The sequence below is a fragment of the Hemitrygon akajei genome, chromosome 6, assembly GCF_048418815.1.
Source record: "Hemitrygon akajei chromosome 6, sHemAka1.3, whole genome shotgun sequence".
NCBI classification, from domain to species: Eukaryota; Metazoa; Chordata; class Chondrichthyes; order Myliobatiformes; family Dasyatidae; genus Hemitrygon; species Hemitrygon akajei.
In genome coordinates, this window is record NC_133129.1 from 54,115,434 (window position 1) to 54,135,902 (window position 20,469).

Genomic DNA, 20,469 nt, shown 5'->3' on the forward strand with positions numbered 1-20,469 from the left:
ACTGCTTCTCTGTCTCTGGATGGTGCTATGTAGAGGATGTTCAGAGTTATCCATAATTGACCGTAGTCTACTCAGCGCCCTTCGCTCAGCTACCGATGTTAAACTCTCCAGTACTTTGCCCACGACAGAGCCCGCCTTCCTTACCAGCTTATTAAGACGTGAGGCGTCCCACTTCTTAATGCTTCCTCCCCAACACGCCACCACAAAGAAGAGGGCGCTCTCCACAACTGACCTATAGAACATCTTCAGCATCTCACTACAGACATTGAATGACGCCAACCTTCTTAGGAAGTACTCTGGGAATATTATTTTAAGGAAGATATTAAAATTGGCCTGCTTCCAGAAAAAATTATGTAGAGTTCATTTGAAATGTATAGTGGGAAGCTTGCGTAAATGCTGCAATGTTGTTTCCACTAGCTAGAGAGCCCTAAATAAGATGAGAGTCTCAGGCTAAGATGTCAGCCATTTAGGATTGAATTGAGAATTTCTTAATACAGAGGGTTGTAAATTTCCTGCATATTTACCTTTGGGTTGGGCGTTCAGGGTAAAGTTGTATAGAACTTTGAACACTAACAGGATCTGACGATCAGATAGTAAATTTAGCGAGGATCTTAGATGGTATTGAATAGCAGAATAAGCTTGATCTTAAGTTTGGTTTACATTTCTTAATTCACATGATTAATAACAAATTTATCTTGAACTTTTATTTCGGCACCCCCTTATTTTGTCTGTCTTTGGGGGAGAAACTTTCTGAATAGGAAATTCAAATATTTAACAATTGGTATCTATTTTTCCCCCAGAATAACCAGGAACAAGTACTTCTGCAAGGGGAGGATCGTCTTTATTTGAATTGTGGTGATGCATTGCAGAATCAGAATTCAAGTACCGCATCAGCAAATTCAGGGCACCAGCCAGTCAGGGAAAAGAATCCTCTTTCAGATGACATTCTAATTCCTCAGGATTTAAGCACTTTATTAGGACACAGGCACTGGCATATTGTACAGGTGATGATTTCTGAATTCACATACCTTTGTTAAACTTGATAGTCATTGCAAGATCTGTTGTTCATGAGAAACATACTATAGTGTATTTCACAACATGGTACCATTTAATTTCAGTCCATACTTTGACAAAACAACAAGGAATTTTTCAGTGCCTGAAATTCAGCATTTTGGCTCCCTTGAATTGATAAGCATTTTTCAATTAATATGTAAGAGATAAACTTTTGATGTCCCAAACTACCTCGTCCCAATTTACTTTGTCTACCTGCATTGCACTGCCTCTGTAACACCATAATCTGCATTCTGTTTAACTTTGACTATCGTTGTGTACTTCTGTATGGAATATTCTGTCTGGATTGCAAGCAAAAGCTATTCACTGTTTCTTTACACGTGACTATTGTGGAAAATCAGGTCTGCAGGTTTGGTGAGTGGGTTCAGAAGACACTCATTGTGGATAAGTAAGTTAACAATTTATTTACAGTTCAAAACAGACACTAGACATACCACACAGTGGCAAATATTTACCTGAAGTGTGCATCTGACTCACTTTACTGTAGCACGCTCCCAATATCTACTCTTTCCACGGCATCCTCATCTATCTGGTGGTTATGTACTAGCAGCAATAGATCACAAATCGAGTCAGATTTTAATGTTAAACTATCTTTATTAGTATCTACTCAAAATATAGAAAATTAAATGAAATAAAGAGAAGTTAACAGTGTTATGCATGTGTGTGGCTCCCAAACTGTCAAGCTTAGGAACAGTTCTTAAAGTCTTAAGATGGCAAACTAGAAAGGTCCAGTAATCCACGGAGTAAATGAGGGGAGAGATTTGTAAATCCACATTAAAATGTAGCAAGGAGGCGATTACGAAAAACTCCACAGATTCCACTCTGGGAAATTGAAGTAATAGTTGCCGAAGATCCTATCCATCAAGTCATTCCAAAATCCCTGTAGAAATATCCCAAAGGTGACAGTCACAGAATATACCTTAGTACAGGTGGTCACCACATAACAGACCTGAAACCATGTAAGGGTTAACAAAAGTGGTCGGCACAGAATACTCCAACGAAATCCACATATGGATCATACGAAGTGACAGTCACACATCCAATGTGCACTGTGTGCCGTTGATCAGTCCATGGGAAAGTATCAGACTTCACCCATTGTCACAGCAAACTACTACCAGCAGCTTGCGGTCCAAAGCTTCCACTCTCTCTTTCTTTTTCTCCTTCTTTCTGAAAGTCCCAGTGATCTGTCGCAGCTTGTTATACTGATGTCATTGTCCCTCATCCAGGCGTTTTAAAGTGACACCCACAGTAAATGAAACTGTGGTCCCGTAACAATGGAAACATGATATTTAAAAGAGATTGCATGATTACTGTACGCTAGATTTAAGATACCAGTGCCGTGATATCATCAGTTAAATGGAAGCTAGTGGGAGGGGCTGCAATGCTCTTTACATGGGCCAATCCCTGCCTCCCATGGGGGAGTGGCATTCAATGAACAGGTAAGTTAAAACACTTCTTACTGAAACAGTGACAATAATAAACTAATTGCAATTACAGCACAAATTAAAAGTTACTCCATTGCAGTCCTGAATTAACCACCTGGGATATTACTTTCAGCCCAATAAATGACCTTGACATTTCACATTGACCTGAATCATGACGTCTTGTATACTATTCGGCTCAGTATGTTACAGAGGTTTTCACTTGTCTGAGGTATATGAGAGAAATTCATATCCTTTTAGTATCTTTAACAGGGAAATAACCTGTTGATTGCTGGAGGAACAATTCATTGGAACAGTACTAAATGCAGTTATTTCTATATAGGATTTTCAATATTTAGATTTGTGTAATTTTTTTTCTCTCTTTGTAGATCCACAGTACCTATCTAGAGAGTAATTGGCCAATAAAGGTGAGGATTTTTTTCCCGTTAACTGAATTATGAAATCAAGAAGCCTCGTTAATTAGAATTTAATTTTAGTCTTCATTCCATTCGCTATTTCCTCAGTTCACAGCAATAGATCGTCTGGGTCAGTGTGTTGCTGTGGCAGGCAAATATGGAATTGCACACTACGCTTTATTTACAAGAAAATGGAAACTTTTTGGAAATATTACACAGGTAAGCTGTCATTAGAATTACTATTCTATCTTATTTTTGAGGGTTTTTTGTATTTTCCTGCTAATTATTCTACTGAGCCCATCTCAAAAACATTACGTTAAGATGTGCTTCCATGGATATCCTTGGGTGTTTCACTGAAGTACAATTCTTCACCAAGTAGGTCTTCACAGTGACTCTAGATTTAACTTATCCATGCTACTCCCGTCCATGCCATTTTCTTTATAACTTCCTATGTTAATTCAGTGATGCTTGGCTTAACATCATGGACTAGCCATTTGTCTTTCTTTCATGTAGATACATTTAACATCTTATGGCTTAATATCAATCTAACAATTTCTGGTAATCCCTACCTTCTCCACAATCTCACCCCCTCCTCTACCCACCATCCATAGATATGGCTGTACTTTTCAATTTTAGCTTGTTTCAGTTTACTGTCCCCATCTGCTGTTCTTTAAAGTAATTCTTACCATTAGCAAAACTAATCCTAACTATCTTGATCAGATAAATGTACGCAGATTCCGAGAAGACTAGGATCAAACCCACTTTATTTATGAGATATATCACGAAGAGTCCGCCTCACAATCAGGGCATCCTGGACTACAAATAAGCAGCGAATAGTTCCTTCTTTTATACAGTACAGAAATACAAGAGCAAATAATAGCACAAGGTATTTTTAATCACAGAACAGACAGTAACTAAGCCATATCAATGTATGTTCCTCTTTTCTGCACTCAGTGCTGCATCATGATTATGAAACACTATCAGCTGTAAGCCTAAGCTTAAGACATTAGGTAACAAAAGTTCATAAGGTTACAAAGTTCAAATAGAAAAATGCATTTTAGCTACTTAGTTCACCCTTTTGCTGACCCTTCAACCCGCTAGTCAGACTGATTTTATGGCTGACTGCAAAATTTTAGCAACACCAAAAGAATAGAAAAGTTTCATATTTTCATGCCTTTAATGGTCATAATGGAAAAATACTAACAACTCTGGTGCCATCAGACAAGTAATCCTTTATTCTGAGAATTACGACATTATAACAGGGAATAGATCATCAATAGATATGGGAGACTTGTGCTTGGGCAACTACTTAATCTTCAAATGGCAGTCCCTCAGTAAGGTCATCGAGGTCATGCCTTCTTTCTATTACTACTATTGGCGAAGAAGTAGACCCATACTCAATATTTTGGAAACAGCTACTTGCACTCTGCCATCAGACTTCTCAATGGTCCATGGTCACTCCATCACTATTCCTCTTGAGCATTATTTATTTATTTCAACTGAGTCTTTTTTATTTTTTGAACTCTATTGGTACTGCAAGAATAATAAATTTCATGACATCAGTGATAATAAATATGATTCTGATTACAGATTTTCAGTCTTTTCAGTTCTGATTTTCATGTCCAATGCTAATATGATCACGTGCCGTCAATTTAACACAACTTAAATGTACAGTGTGGTTTATTACATTTTATGAGTCATTGCATGCAATATGACAACCTTACACAGTCACTGCCTTTTCAGAACAAATCGGAAGCACATTTATTATCACTGATTTAAATATTATGAAACTTGTTTTGCGGCAGCAGGAGAGTGCAAAGATAAATATTTATTATAAATTACATAAATAGTGCCATAAAAAGGATTATATTTATGGATTTCATGTGTTACATCATTACACCTGTATTTTTAGTAGAGACACAATATTGAGACAATTGGTATTGGGCCAAGAACAAGAGCCCACCAAAGTATTCACAAGCTACCTAAGTAATGAAGAAAATAGTGGCACTAAAGACAGGAGATTTCCAGGAAAAACTGGTACCCATTTGGGAGTTTTAAAGGGTATTGATGCATTGCAATTGACGTAACTATAATTTTCCAAAATTGTCTTGATTTGTAAAGTGTTTGGTTAGATTGAAAAATGTGTGCATAATCTTTTTAAGAGGATAAGAAAAATCAGACAATTATATTCAGTTACAAGAAAAAGTTTATGAACCCTTTGCAATTACTTGGTTTTCTGCATTAATTAATCATAAAATGTGGTCTGATCTTCATCCAAGTCACAATAATAAACAAACACAATCTGCTAAGCTAATAACACAAAAACAATTGTACTTTTCATGTCATTATGGAGCACATTGCATAATCATTCACAGTCCAGACTGGAAAAAGTATGTGAACCTTTGTAGTTAATAACTGGTAGCGCTTCCTTTTGGCAGCAATAACCTCCACCAAGCACTTCCTGTAGCTGCTGATCATACTTGAACAACGATGAGGAAGAATTTTAGAGCATTCCTTCACACAAATCTGTTTTCAGTTCATCAATATTTCTTTGATACCTTGCATGAACAGCCCTCTTCAGGTCTGGACTCTGACTTGGCCTTTTCAAAGCACAAATTTTCTTTTTAAACCATCCTGTTGCTGATTTGTGTTTCAGATCATTGTCTTGTTGCATCATCCAATTTCTATTAAGCTTCAGGTGATGGACCACTACCCTGTCAATCTCCTATAAAATGTCTTGATACAATTCTGAATTCATTGTTCACTCAATGATTGCGATCTGTCCAGGCCCTGAGGCAGCAAAACAGTTCCAAACCATGATGCTCCTTCCACCATGCTTCACAGTTGGGATGATGTTTTGGTGTTGGTGTGCAGTGTCCTTTTTCCTTCAAACATAGCAGTGTGCATTTTTGCCAAAAAAAAATCAACTTTTATCACATCTGTCCACAGAACATTCTCCCAGAAGCATTGTGGAGCATCTAGGTGGTCTTTTGCCAACTTAAAATGTGCAGCAATGTTTTTTTTTGGAGAGTAGTGGTTTCCTCCGTGGTATACTTCCATTCTTGTTCAGTACTTTTCTTGTAGAGGACACATGAACGAAGACTTTAGCAAGTTCTAGAGCTTTCTGCAGGTGTTTTGCTGTTACCCTTGGGTTCTTTTTCACCTCCTTCAGCATTGCATGTTGTGCTCTTGGTGTGATCTTTGCAGGACACCCACTCCTGGGGAGAATATCAACAGTACTGAATTTCCTCCCATTTGTAGACAATTTTTCTTACTATGGACTGATGAGCACTCAGGTCTGTAAAAATGCTTTTATAGCCTTGTCTAGCTTCATGCATCTCTACAGATCTTCTAAGGTCCTCCGTAGGTTGTTTTGATCGAGGCATGGTGTACATAAACAGGTTGATCTTGAGAAGAGTGGGCTCTGTCAGTAACCTGACTTTAGAACCATAGAACACTACAGTACAGTACAGGCCCTTCAGCCCTCCATGTTGTGCCGACACATATAATCCTTATAAAAAAAGTACTAAACCCACACTACTCCATAACCCTCCATTTTTCTTTCATCCATGTGCCTGTCCAAGAGGCTCTTAAATACCCCTAATGTTTTAGCCTCCACCACCATCCCTGGCAAGTCATTCCAGGCACTCACAACCCTCAGTAAAAAACTTAACCCTGATGTCTCCCCTAAACTTCCCTCCCTTAATTTTGTACATATGCCCTCTGGTGTTTACTATTGGTGCCCTGGGAAACAGATACTGACTATCCACCCTATCTATGCCTCTCATAATCTTGTAGACCTCTATCAAGTCCCCTCTCATTCTTCTACGCTCCAAAGAAAGAAGTCCCAGCTCTGCTAACCTTGCTTCATATGACTTGTTCTCCAATCTAGGCAACAGCCTGGTAAATCTCCTCTGCACCTTCTCCATAGCTTCCACATCCTTCCTATAATGAGGTGACCAGAATTGAACACAATACTCTAAGTGCGGTCTCACCAGAGATTTGTAGAGTTGCAACATGACCTCTCTACTCTTGAACTCAATCCCCGTTAATGAAGCCTAGCATCCCATAGGCCTTCTTAACTACCCTATCAACCTGTGCAGCGACCTTGAGGGATGTATGGATTTGAACCCCAAGGTCCCTTTGTTCATCCACACTCTTGAGTAACTGACCATTAATCCTGTACTCAGTCTTCTCGTTTGTCCTTCCAAAATGCATCACCTCACACTTGTCCGGATTGAACTCCATCTGCCATTTTTCTGCCCAACTCTGCAGCCTGTCTATATCCTCTTGTAACCTTCAACCGCCTATAGCTCCAACCATAACTCCTCCAATCTTCGTGTCATCCGCAGACTTACTCACCCATCCTTCCACCTTTACATCCAGGTCATTTATAAAAATCACAAATAGCAGGGGTCCCAGGACAGATACCTCCAGGCAGAATACTTTCCTTCCATAACTACCCTCTGCTTTCTTCCTTTAAGCCAATTTTTTTATCCAAACAGCCAAGGTTCCACTTATCCCATGCCTCATGACTTTCTGGATGAGTCTCTCATGAGGGACCTTGTCAAATGCTTTGCTAAAGTCCATGTAGACCACATCCACTGCCCTACCCTCATCAATTTCTTTTGTTACCTCTTCAAAAAACTCAATCAGTCTCGTGAGGCACAATCTTCCCTTCACAAAGCCATGTTCACTATCCATGAGTAGACTGTACTTCTCCAAATGCTCATAGATCCTATCCTTAAGAATCCTTTCCAGTAGTTTGTATACCACTGACGTAAGACTCACCAGTCTATAGTTCCCAGGTTTCTCCCAATTACCTTTTTTAAACAAGGGAACTACATTTGCCATTCTCCAGTCTTCTGGCACTTCCCCTGCAGCCAAAGAGGATTCAAAGATCATGGCTAATGCTCCTGCACTCTCTTCTCTCAATTCCCACAACAACCTGGGGTGTATCATATCCAGCCCTGGGGATTTATCAATCTTGATGTTTTTAAGAAGATCCACCATTTCTTCCGTAATCTCCACATTGTCCAGCACACAGGCCTGCTCTATTTCGACCTCACCCTGATCAAGATCCTTTTCACTTGTGAATACCGAAGCAAAGTATTCATTTAGGACCTCCCCAACCTCCTCCGCCTCCAGGCACATTTTGCCCTCTTTAACCTTTAGCGGTCCCACTTTCGTCTTGTCATCCTCCTGTTCTTCACATATGCATAGAACGCCTTGGGGTTATCCTTAATCCTACATGCCAAGGCCTTCTCATGCTCCCTTCGAGCTCTCCTTAGTCCTTTCTTTAGCTCCTTCCTGGCTACCCTATATTTCTCATGAGCCCCTCCTACTTCCTGCTTTATATCTAACATATGCTTTCTTTTTCCACTTGACGAGTTGCCTCATATGTTTCGTCAGCCACGGTTCCCTTTTCCTATCATTTTTTCCGTGCCCCCGTGGGACAAACCTATCCTGAACCCAGCTCAAGTGGTCCCTAAACTTCTCCCACGATACTTCTGTGCTTTCCCCTTTGAACATCTGTTTCCAATTTACTCTCACTAGTTCCTACCTCATCCCTTCAAAGTTAGCCCTTCCCACTTTACCATTTTGTCTGATTTTATCCCTTTCCATAGTTATGCTGAAGCTAAGGGAGTTGTGGTCACTCTCATCAAAATGCTCCCCCACCAAGAGGTCTGTCACCTGACCAGGTTCATTACCCAGAACTAGATCCAGTATAGCCTCTCCTCTCGTCGGCCAGTCCACATACTGTGTCAGGAATCCTTCTTGAACACACCTGACAAATTCAGTACCATCAATCCCCCTTGCACTCAGGAGGTGCCAGTCAATATGAGGGAAGTTGAAATCACCCATAATTACTACCCTGTATTTTGTGCACCATTCTAAAATCTGTCTACTTGTTTGCTCCTCGGTATCCCGAGGACTATTTGAGGGCCTATAGACTACTCCCAGCACAGTGGGAATCCCATCCTATTTCTGACTTCCACCCAGACCGACTCAGTGGACACTCCCTCTGCAGCGTCCTCCCTTTCTATAGCCATGATACTATCCCTGACCAGCAATGCCACCCCCCCCCCTTTTCTACCTCCCATCCTATTCCTTTTAAAACACCTGAACCCCAGGACCTGCATCATCCAATTCTACCCTTCCTCCAACCAAGTTTCAGTAACGGCCATAACGTCGTAGTTCCACGCTCTAAGTTCATCCTCCTTGTTCCTAATACTCCTAGCATTGAAATAGATACATTTCAACCCCTTTAACTGACTACAATTATGTTCTGTCCCCTGTCTGTCCTTCCTCATCAACTCAGAACTCTTAGCATCATGCCCTTGTTCTTCTACCTTAATCCCTGCACTCACATTCTGATTCCCACCCCCCTGCCAAACTAGTTTAAACCCTCCCCAACAGCTCTGTTGGGGAGACTTTGTGTGTCATTTTTTTATAGGGCAGGCACCTCTGCAACCCACACCTCCAATCTCATCTCATTGATTGACTCCAAATAGCTTTTGCAGAAGGCATTATCCCAGAGGTTCACATCCTTTTTTGAACCTAGACTGTGATTATTTAAATAATGTACTCAGTATTGATGTGGTGTACAATTGTTTGTGTTATTAGTTTAGGCAGATTGTGTCTGTATTATTGTGACTTAGATGAAGATCAGACCACATTTTGTGAGTAATGCAGAAAACCAGATTTTCAAAGGGTTCACAATGTTTTTCTTGCAAACTGTACCTGATATCGAAATAAATGTTGGAATTTTATACTGATCTATTTAAGAATTATAAAACTGGAATTTTTCAATCTGTGAGAGAAATCCAACATAGATTTTTAAAGTTAGTTATTTAACATTTTTGAAGTCAATTATAATAGCAGATTGGGGAATATATTTGGATTTTATTTATATTGATTTGCCCAAAAAATTTAATAAAATCTCTCATGAAAGATTAAAGCTAAAGCTTGTGGACAGAAGGAAGATTATTGTCCTATCTGGGATACTGGTAGAGTGGCAGAGGACATAACTTTTGAAAATTTGGCAAGATCACAGGTTGGCACAATGTGATAGATTGTTTCCCATATAAGGATCTTTATCGAAACTTACAACTTCGCTGAAGGGTTTGAGATGGATGTTTGCAAATGGTGATATGCATAGTTTTATAAACAATGGAAGAAATATCTTTAAAACTTTAATAGCTATATTGTTTTGAATAAACTCAGTTTAGGCAAGATTCAGAGCAATCTGGTGATGCATATCTAAATATAGTATTTCTGGTATAAATGCTCACAGTAATGATCTAAAAGAATTTGACATCATTTATAAAATGAATTCTTCCAGAATCAGATGAAACATTTCAATCCTTATTTTTTCCCTCTAGGAACAAAATATGGCAGTGACTGGTGGTTTGGCATGGTGGAATGACTTCATTGTTTTAGCCTGTTATAATTTGATTGACCAACAAGAGGAGGTAAGTGAAGAACATATGACTTGTATGGCCAAGTTTAATTTACCAGTTGTGATAAAATCCTTGCAGGAGAATAAGCCCTAAGCCTAACTATGTTACTAATGCTCAAAAGTTCCTTTTAAAATATTGCCAAAACAGTGTGTGAAGCCTGAAACTATTTCAGTTATTAACGTCGTTAAATGGGGGTTCCGGTGACGTCATTGTCGAGAATGGCAGCTTAAGTCACTAGCTCCTCCTGAAAAATGCGTATTAAGCTCCATTATTCCATCAAATATAATACTTTTCAAAAAATATTTGAACTGAAAAGAGGGGCAAGAATGGGAAAAAGGAACGAAAATTAAAAAAAGCAACACTGCGGAGCCTGTGTCCGAGAAGAGTGCAGCGGGCGGCTCTCCTACCCGACCGCGTGCGAGTGAGGCGGCTACTGGGCCTCGCTCAGGCGAAGCGGCGAATATCTTCGAAATTCTGAAAGAAATAATGGAAATCCAGAAAGAAATAAAGCAGCAGCTCCGAGATATTAAGGCAGAGCTCGCCAGCGTTAATCAAAAAATAGCAGTGGCAGAGACTTGAATCGAGAAGGTGGAAGATCGCGTTCAAACGTGGAACGGATACTGAGTAAGACAATAAAAATATTACATCACTAAGAAGGTAAACTGCTTGACCTGGAGGGAAGATCACGGCGGAAAAATATCAGAATCTATAATGTTCCCGAAGGAGCGGAGGGCTCGACTATGACGGAGTTTGTCGAAAAGCTACTGCGGGACGCGCTGGATCTTCCCTCGGTTATGGAGCTGGAAATCGAGAGGGCGCACTATGTGCTGGTTCCGAAACCTACCCAGGACAGAAAGCCACGCTCTATAATAATCAAATTCCTTCGGTACAGCACCATGACGCAGATTCTACAAAGGGCCTGGGGTAAGAAGAGAGTGTTTTTCGACGATAAATTAATATATTTCGACCAAGATTACCCCCCACGGTCCTGCAGAAACGCAAAGAATACTCTGAAGTAAAGCGAGTACTAAAGCAAAATAAGATTAGATTTCAAACTCCGTACCCTGCTAAACTTCGAGTGTTTTATGACAACGGGACGCTGTTGTACCAGACAGTGGAAGAGGCAACTACAGACATGAAGGCCAGAGGTTTGCCTGTCAGTGTCACCAAAATGAGGGAAAGCCTGACTGAGGAACTGTCCCGTTCCGCTTGGGAAATAGTGCGAGAATCGAGAAGGCAGGAGACGGGAGGAGGCCGAGAGAAATATATCAGGAAGAGACTGGGAGTTTCCCAAAGGCAGTCCTCACCCCTTTCAGAAGAGCCATAAGGTTTAGCTAACTTTAACAATGTTGAGAAGCTAAATGCAAGCAAAAGTACATGGTGATATACCTATCTCGAGAAATACTTATTATAATGTGGATTTTATATTACTTAGTTGTTATTCTTTATTCGCTCACTTACTCCTTTTTTCCCCACCAAAATGAGAATATATATATACGTATGTAATGTGTGTTGTGTGTGTGTGTATATACATATATATATCTATATATATAGGAGGAGTACACGGGGAAATCTTTTGTGTAATGGATTTGTTCACTGACTTTTACGAACACTGCATTGGGGGCCCTCAACTCACAAGTAGGAAGGGGTTATCCCCCACAGCTAGACATTTCCTCTACCTCAACGCAGGGTCATCTACTAGAGACCTCAGCCTTGGAATCACACGTTCGTTGCCATTTTTGTTATTATCTGCGTTTCTTGGTTCGTATTTGTTCAGGGAGTAGATTAACTTTTATTCTAATTTCAATGATACATTGACAGATAAATACAGATGGCTAAGGACAAGGTAAAATTCATTTCTTTTAATGTCAATGGGCTGTTAAATCCAATCAAACGTAAGAGAATTTTATCCAATTTGGAACAATTTGATTCATACTGGGAAAAATGGTTTAACTAAATAATGCCTCATAGGCCTGACTTTATTCTCACAAATCAATGAATCTGTTGTAAAAACAAAAGATCACTCCCTACTTGTACATAGTTCTTCCCTTTTGCTTGTTTTTTTCTCTCCACTCTTTTCTATAAGTGTGTACCTCAGATAAATACTTTGTGGAGATTTGTGATATATATGATTATATGATATATAGGTACAATGTCTGAAACACATCTTATGGAAATGTTTGTTTGATGATGAACTTCAATAAAAAAATAAATTACAAAAAAAAATTGTAAAATAATATAAGAAGCAAAAGGACATGTACCAAAGCATTAAAACAACAATATCTGTTGACACTAGAATTAGAATCAATGTCCACAGATCTTCTGTTCTCCATAAGCCACATTGGGAACTCCCATCCTTTTTGCTCGTCATTTTTCTCATCCATAAATTTTCAGAAAGATAAATATGAGTTAGCAGTTTCCATTTTATGAGCAGACTCTTTAGTATTAATTCCAGAGATAAAGGTTTCAAGGAGAAACCCTGAAACTTCCAAGGTTGAAGGGTCTTTGAAGTTGGTACTGACAATCATACCCAGTCAGTATATAAAGTTGGATAGAGAGCAATGAATAATTATTAATTTCCGGTCAGGATTCTGAGTGTTTATCAAAATCCTGATAATAGACAAGCCAATCTTTAATTCAAACAGAACTTTTTTTAAATCCCATTTAATCTGATTGAACCTGCTTCCTGCCTTCCATTTTGAAATAGTGTCTCATTTTAATTTTCTTCAGTTTTCAGAAAAAAGGGATTTTAAGTTGCTACAAATTGCTTCTCATAAGAGAACAAGGATGAAATGAGGAATGTTAAAGAAACCACTCTTGAATATTTGGATTGTTGGTCATCAGAATTATAAATTATATTGCAAAATATTAATGATCTGATGAATAACTTTGCCACTTTGTGCAAAAAAAAAATGCACTTTAAATATTTTGCTTCCATGCAGGTTTTACAAAATGCAAATAACTCTTCATTTATTGATTTGGTTGTGGAGTATCAGAGTCAGCCGAAGCTTTTAAAGTTCACCGCTGACTATGTTCATACCTAATTGCCTTTGAGAAGATTGTGGTTAAACTGCTATAATTTTTAATGTTAGTACTCCCATAGGGTTGCTAAGTAGGGAGCTTTAATGATTAGGTCCAGTGGATATAAAACAGCAATGTATCGCCAAGTGAAGGTGCTACACAATTTAACTGAGAATGCGGTATTGGTGGTGTTCCCATAGGTCTATTACTTTCGTCCTAGATAGTAAAGATGTGGATTTAAAAGGAATTCTCAGAGATGCCTTGGTGAGTTGCTGCAGTGTATTTTCTGAAGGTAGAGGGTGGAAGGATTTTGGCAATTCAGTGAGTGAGTGCAGATTCCCAACATTATTTAATGTGGCTTTTTCAGTTAAATTTCTGGTTAATGATGGCCACTCATATTCCACAATGTTAATGGAGGGAGGTTATAATAATGCCATTGAATTTTAAGGATAGGTGGGGGTTAGAATCTTTGCGATCTGCAATCCATGTGAGGAATATAAGAGCATGGTGGGAAATTCTCAATACAGCTCCAAAATCATTCCAGAAGCACATCACCATGCAGGACAAACCATATTTTTCCAGCAGTTCATTTTACAGAAAACTTAATTGTTAACGTTTGCTGAATGTTCGATATTGAACTTGCATTGTCATTATTTTATTCACTCTATTCATCTTTCCAAAACAGCTAAGACTTTATCTCCGATCATCCAACTTGGACAATGTTTTTGCTCATATTACCAAAGTACAGGCAGAGACTTTATTGATAAATGTCTTCAGGGACATGGTGATATTGTTCAGGGCAGACTGCTCTATCTGCTTATACAGTATTGATCGGAATGATAATGGGTAAGTAGCCAAAATGGTCCTCCCATATTATAGTTTAATTTTCTGTTAAAGATAACACAGCTTTACGCAAAGCATGCTAACTTCAGACATATAGATTTGTAATTTAGACTTCCCACTCATAGAAGTGTTTACTCCGCAAGCTCGCCAGATTGTGCATCCACACACAGTAAAGTGGCGTTTTGCATGGTACTCTGGATGCATTGCCAGCAAAAACAACTCTGCTAAGGGATGCTAAGAATGTCTTTATAGCATTATGTATGTAGAGATGCATTACTTGCAGCAATGTTATGCTGGAAATCTGATGCAAACCCTATCTTCCCCAGCTGTGCCAAGACCTTGATTGAGGGCTCAATCTTCATGCTCCCACATCACTGAAATGTCAATATTCTCATTGTTGCATGGATCAGTGTGGCATGAGCCACTGAAGAACATGCAGGGGTTATTTATTGAGGGCTAAAGATAGATGTGCCCACTCAGCACTGAGATTTGGTGCTCAGGTCTGTATCATGGTGTCAGTGTAACTACAGGCCCTTGTTGGGTGCAATCATTGCTTGTTCTTGTTAATGTACAGAAATCTCCAGGCTGGGAACCACTGTGCAACCAAACCAAGTGAAGGGGAGACATCGTTCAGTCCAAAATGATGGAAGCGATGAGTGATGTGATCCAGGCAATCTGCCAAGACATCAATTTGCAGCTGCCAGTCCTGAGCAATGGCCCACTCTTGTGCTGGCCATGGTTCAAACTGAATCCTGTACCTCAGCCATGAGCTGTTGCACTAATTGCCCTAACTATTCAACACCAGTCCTCGCTAGCAGCCTCTGCACATTGCCTCAGTGCTTTATTCAACAACAAACCAAATGGGAATGAGATCACGGTTTCATTGCTGTGGGAATGCAGGCAAGGTTTTGCACTAAATTCTTGGCATAGCAGTACTTTCTTGTGAGTGTACGATCTCACAAACTGAGAGTGCTGTAACGATTCAGCGTTAAGTAAGATCCTAGTGTATGCAACCTATGACAGTGTTGAAAGGGGGCTTTAAAATTCCATTGTTTTTGGACCACACAGCCAGAACAAAAGCATTCTAGTTAAACTGTATTATCAACATTTTTATTTATCTTAGAAATTAAGCAATTTTAAGTTCATTTTAAAGAGTCTTAAAAGTTCAAATATTCATGAATTAAATCCTTTGTTAATGCAGCTGACTTCACATATGTGGGGCACAAATCAGCTGGAAGCTTCAGTGACTGTGCCTCAGCTTAATGATTAAGAATAATTCTTTCATGTTATTCTGAATAAGTAATTTGTAAATTACAGATAATCTGTTTACTATGTGTAGCCATTTACTGGTATGTTAGATCGTTATTAATGAATAATGAGCAGTTTTTTGAAATGAAATTATTACACTGGCTTTTGTCTACTTAATTTTTTTTTAATCCCTGATTTAATTTTTAAATTATTTTCCTTGGGTGGTCAACAAATCTTGCTGCACCAATTCTCTTGGAATTTAAAACTCTTGTAAGTAGATGAGCAGATCACTTATTGGGAGTTCATTTGAAAGCAGAACAAATACCTCAAAAATAGGTTTTCTTTGTATTTTTCTCTCTTTGTTTAGTCCTCAAATTTGTTCTCTTAAGAGGACTAGTAAGCCAACCATTGTCTGCATACTTAGATATGCTCTTTATGAATTATCAACAGTAATAAATTTCATTTTGTCTTTGTGAGGAACTTTGTTGTTTTCTGTCCAGTTATTGCATTTGAATTTGGATAGATGCTAATCCTCATCCAGTGACCAAGCAAGATACCTTTAAAGGCAGACTCCACCATTTAAATGGAGCAAAATGAATGAATATATTTTTACTTTTTTGGAAGAGAATATTTTACATAAGGACTAATATGAAAATATAAAACTATTAATAAGACTTTTAAAATATTTTAGATTTGCTATAGTTTTATTAAAAGTCTGGAACATACTTCCTAATGAGATTTCACAAGCCAGTTCCTTGCCAACTCACGACAGTAATGCTGGATTTGTTTCCTTAAACTGACCTGGTTTTGAATGTTATAGAACAGAGAACAGTAAATTATTTTGAAGGATACACTTGACCTGCCTTAGGCCTAAGCTGAAATGTGATTGGTTAGTTAACTTTTAATTCCTAGAACGTGGACTCTTTAATAAAACTTGGAAGCACATGGAAGACCCAGTTGCTCAGAAAAAATGACTTGCAATTGGCTATTAACTAAATATTGTTCATTGTAGTGAGTCCTCAGAAAATTATGTGTAATACCATTTCAGTGTGTATTTAGAGTACAAGTAGTCCCCGAGTTACAAACGTCCGACTTATGAACAACTCATACTTACGAACCGAGGAAGGAGAATGCCGTCTGCCATTTTAAGTCGGATTGCAACGCCGTCCGCAATTTTAAGTCGTTGCCGTTGACACTGTGTTGAGTGTGTAACTTTGTATTCGGCTTAAATTTTTCTTAGCAAGATTCAGCCTGACCCCACCCCCGCCTTTTCCGGTCGGCTGGTGGCGCAGTGAGATCAGCGCTGGGCTTGAGAACGGGGGTTCCTGAGTTTGATCCAGTGACAGACTGCTCCCGAGCGCACTCTCCCATCCGTGCCGAGTTGATGTCCAGCTCGCAACTCGACCTCGTATAAAAAACACTGCCACCTCCAGTTTAAATTCCCACGTGGAATATTGTGGAGGATCAAATACCCAAACCCAGCACAGCCCCCACTTGTCCCATTTAGCCTGGCTCAGTGCGGTGGACTTTAGGACCTGGGGAATTCAGTGCGGTGGTCCTTAGGACCCGGCAGAGCTCGGGACTTGCCATTCGCAGTGTTTCTGTTCCGTTGACGGGAAGCGATCACGATTGGAAAATAAAGTGCAAATAATAAAGCATTTGGAAAGAGGTGAAACATCATCGGTCATTGGAAAAGCAACAGGCTACAGTCAGTCAATGATCGGAACAATTTTAAAGGATAAAGTGAGAATAATGGAGCATGTGAAAAGCCCTGCCCCAATAAAAGCTACAATTATTACTAAGCAACGCAGTGGTTTAATTATTGGAATACATATGTTTCTTAAGTGTTATATGCATAGAAAGGTAAAATATATGCTATATACTAAGACAAATGTTTGACTGACGCTAAATAATACCGAATGTACTTGTTCCGACTTACGTACAAATCCGACTTAAAAGACGGACTCAGGAACGGAACTCGTTCATAACCCAGGGACTGCCTGTAGTTGATAGGTTTTGTATGCAAAAAATGTTTTTTTGAATGTGTTTGCTTCCTTAACCTTTGTGTGGGATCATTTTATGGGATCTGGATATTACTGGCAAGGCCACAATTTATTATCCCTCTCCTGGTGGGGGGCGGGGGGTAGAATAGCAGTGAGCTGCCTTAATTCCAGAGCTACATTTGAGACTAACTCCTGGCTATGGGATTAATCTCTCCCCTACAGCATGCAAGCTCCAGAGCAGTCCACTGGCAGCATGAAACAACCCCAATTCAACAAGATTTTTACTCTATGACCCAATATTAGTGTGAATTTTCTTTTCTAAGTTTTGAACTTAAAGTTGTTTTTGAATTTAAGCATAGGAAAACAAACTGTAATGTTTGAGAAAACACAAACTTATAACACTGATTTTAATCTGACTTTTATTGTTTTCTTAAAACTTTAGCCCTAATCCCACTGCCAGTGTCCAAATTCTGCAAGAAGTATCTATGTCACGTTACATCCCACACCCTTCACTTGTGGTATCAATAACTTTGAGTTCTGTGAGAACAGAGACCGGCATCACCTTGAAAATGCCACAGCAGGTATTGGTCACTATATATGTGATTCTTATGCTACTATTTTATATGGTAATTTGTTCAGGTTAATTTTGCATGCACTTTGATGAGTTGTCCTAGTGAAATTATTTGCTGCCCGTATCTTTCTCAAAGCACTTGCATGTCCCTCACCAGAAGAAAAATATATCATCCTGTATTTTTAATATTACCGGCAGCACTGAATAGCCAGTGGTTAGTACTGTTCAAAGAACTGAGTGAAAGTATATGGCTTTTCCCCTAATTTCTGTAGTATGTGCAGTGATAAAATTGCGGGTGGAAGCATTAAGGACTGCCAAGTTGGATGTCACAGTATCTATTATTGATAGGAGAACTATACTTTAGATTTGTTGATTTAATGAATTGCAAGTGCAAAAATTTGTGAAAATGGTGTTGCAGTGCAAGCTGTTTTTGTATCAGGCCAGCAAGAATTCCATTTTTTTTAAAATGCCTCTCCATAGTGAAATTAATCAGTAGTTTTAAAAAATACAATAGATTGATGAGGATCATCCAAAGCATTTCATTGTGTTAGGTTCTTTGGTTGTTAATTATGTACTTCAAATGGTGTCTGATTAATTTGAAATTCATAGAGAAAGGAAACGAAGTAATTAATTACACTAAATTTTATTTTTGATTATTTTTAAAGCTGAAGATATTCCTACTTTACTGAGTGCCTTTGCGTTAATACATTCTCTTTCAGGCCTCTGCTGCAGAAAGCATTATGCTTAATTTGGCAGGTCAGCTTATCATGCTACAGAGGGATCGATCTGGTCCTCAGGTACGAGAGAAGGATAGTATTTCTAAACATAGGAAGCTGGTAAGTAAATACTGTAGAAAAATCACCATACAGGCTATTAGATATGCTTTAAATATTTGAATACTTTGTTTCTTTATAAATTATACCCTAAAATGATACTGGAGTAGATATTTTGGATTAGTTCAGAACAGATATTACTACTAACTTCATGACCAGAATTTTGTTATATCTTTTAGCTCCCATTCTCTGCTCCCATTGTGCTTGCGCAATGTGTTGAAAACGTGTGGACAACCTGTCGATCTAACAAACACAAGCGTCATTTGCTTGAAGCTCTCTGGCTCAGTTGTGGAGAAGCAGGAATGAAAGTTTGGCTTCCTCTTTTTCCTCGAGACAATCGCAAACCACATTCCTTCTTATCCAGGCGGATTATGTTGCCATTCCAGATCAATATCTATCCTTTGGCTGTTTTATTTGAAGATGCCCTTGTCCTTGGTGCAGTGAATGAAACTGTGCTCTATGATAATTTATATGTATATAGTAGTGAAAAAGAACCTTTGGAAGTCCTATTCCCATTTTGTACTGTTGAGAGGACTTCTCAAATCTACCTCCATCATATTCTTCGCCAGCTTCTCGTAAGGAACCTTGGTGAACAGGCTCTGCTGTTAGCTCAGTCCTGTGTCACATTACCATATTTCCCTCATGTACTGGAACTGATGCTTCACGAAGTATTGGAAGAAGAAGCTACCTCTCGGGAACCTATTCCTGACCCACTGCTTCCAACTGTGGCGAAGTTCATTACTGAATTCCCTCTTTTTCTGCAGACAGTAGTTCATTGTGCTAGAAAGACTGAATATGCCTTGTGGAATTACCTATTTGCTGCTGTGGGTAATCCTAAAGATTTGTTTGAGGAATGTTTGCTGGCGCAGGATTTGGACACTGCTGCATCTTATCTCATCATCCTACAGGTAAGAAGTCAGTGTGTACTAATTCATAAAATTATCTTCAGGGGAAAAAAAACTTGCGATGTTGTTTTGAAATTTACTTTAAAGTGTGCCAGAGCTTAGGTTTTAGATATTTTCATGCCAGAATGTTGTCAGATCCCAGTATCTTTGATCCAAGTATCTTAACTACTTCCTGATGTTCCACAGAGTAAATTGAATTGGCTGATGACTTCTATGCAGGTGCGAACCTCAGAAGGACTAATATGAGTCATCCATTCAGCATTTCTGGCTGAAGACAATGCAAATACTTTTTTTGTCTGTCTTTCTGAGGATGGGAATGCTCAAACCATCTTCACAATAGAAGACACTAAATAGTGACGATAGGGAGGAATTTAAAACAACATCTTTCACGAAGGAAAAAAGTATGAGATAAATTAATGGGACTAATGACCAAAGTCTTTTGGGTTTTAGTTTTAATCTACTAAGATTCCCAGCATTTTGGAGAGGCTCCATAATTGGCGAGCCATAAAGGCAACATCTCTATTCAAGAAAAGAGGAAGGCAGAAAAGTACATGAAATATAAAATGTTAATGTTAAAATTGCCACAACAGATAATTAGGAAAACCCAATGGACTGTTAGCTTTTGTTGATATGAATATAGCATAGACAAGTAAAACAGTTGGATGTAACTTTAG

At 38.9% G+C, this 20,469-nt stretch overlaps 2 protein-coding genes across 3 annotated transcripts in view; one reads left to right on the plus strand and one right to left on the minus strand.

Moving 5' to 3' along the window:
* Positions 1-20,469, plus strand: part of ric1 (RIC1 homolog, RAB6A GEF complex partner 1) — a 131,200-nt gene that overhangs the window by 83,413 nt on the left and 27,318 nt on the right. The window contains exons 12-19 of one of the 2 annotated variants that reach the window (XM_073048365.1): positions 801-1,004; positions 2,882-2,920; positions 2,990-3,127; positions 10,294-10,383; positions 14,078-14,238; positions 17,929-18,067; positions 18,777-18,893; positions 19,070-19,798. In XM_073048365.1, coding sequence (XP_072904466.1) covers positions 801-1,004; positions 2,882-2,920; positions 2,990-3,127; positions 10,294-10,383; positions 14,078-14,238; positions 17,929-18,067; positions 18,777-18,893; positions 19,070-19,798 — 1,617 coding nt within the window. The remainder of the gene's footprint in view (positions 1-800; positions 1,005-2,881; positions 2,921-2,989; positions 3,128-10,293; positions 10,384-14,077; positions 14,239-17,928; positions 18,068-18,776; positions 18,894-19,069; positions 19,799-20,469) is intronic. The other variant, XM_073048366.1, reaches the window with a different exon arrangement.
* Positions 1-20,469, minus strand: part of ermp1 (endoplasmic reticulum metallopeptidase 1) — a 127,079-nt gene that overhangs the window by 20,047 nt on the left and 86,563 nt on the right. The window lies entirely within an intron of this gene.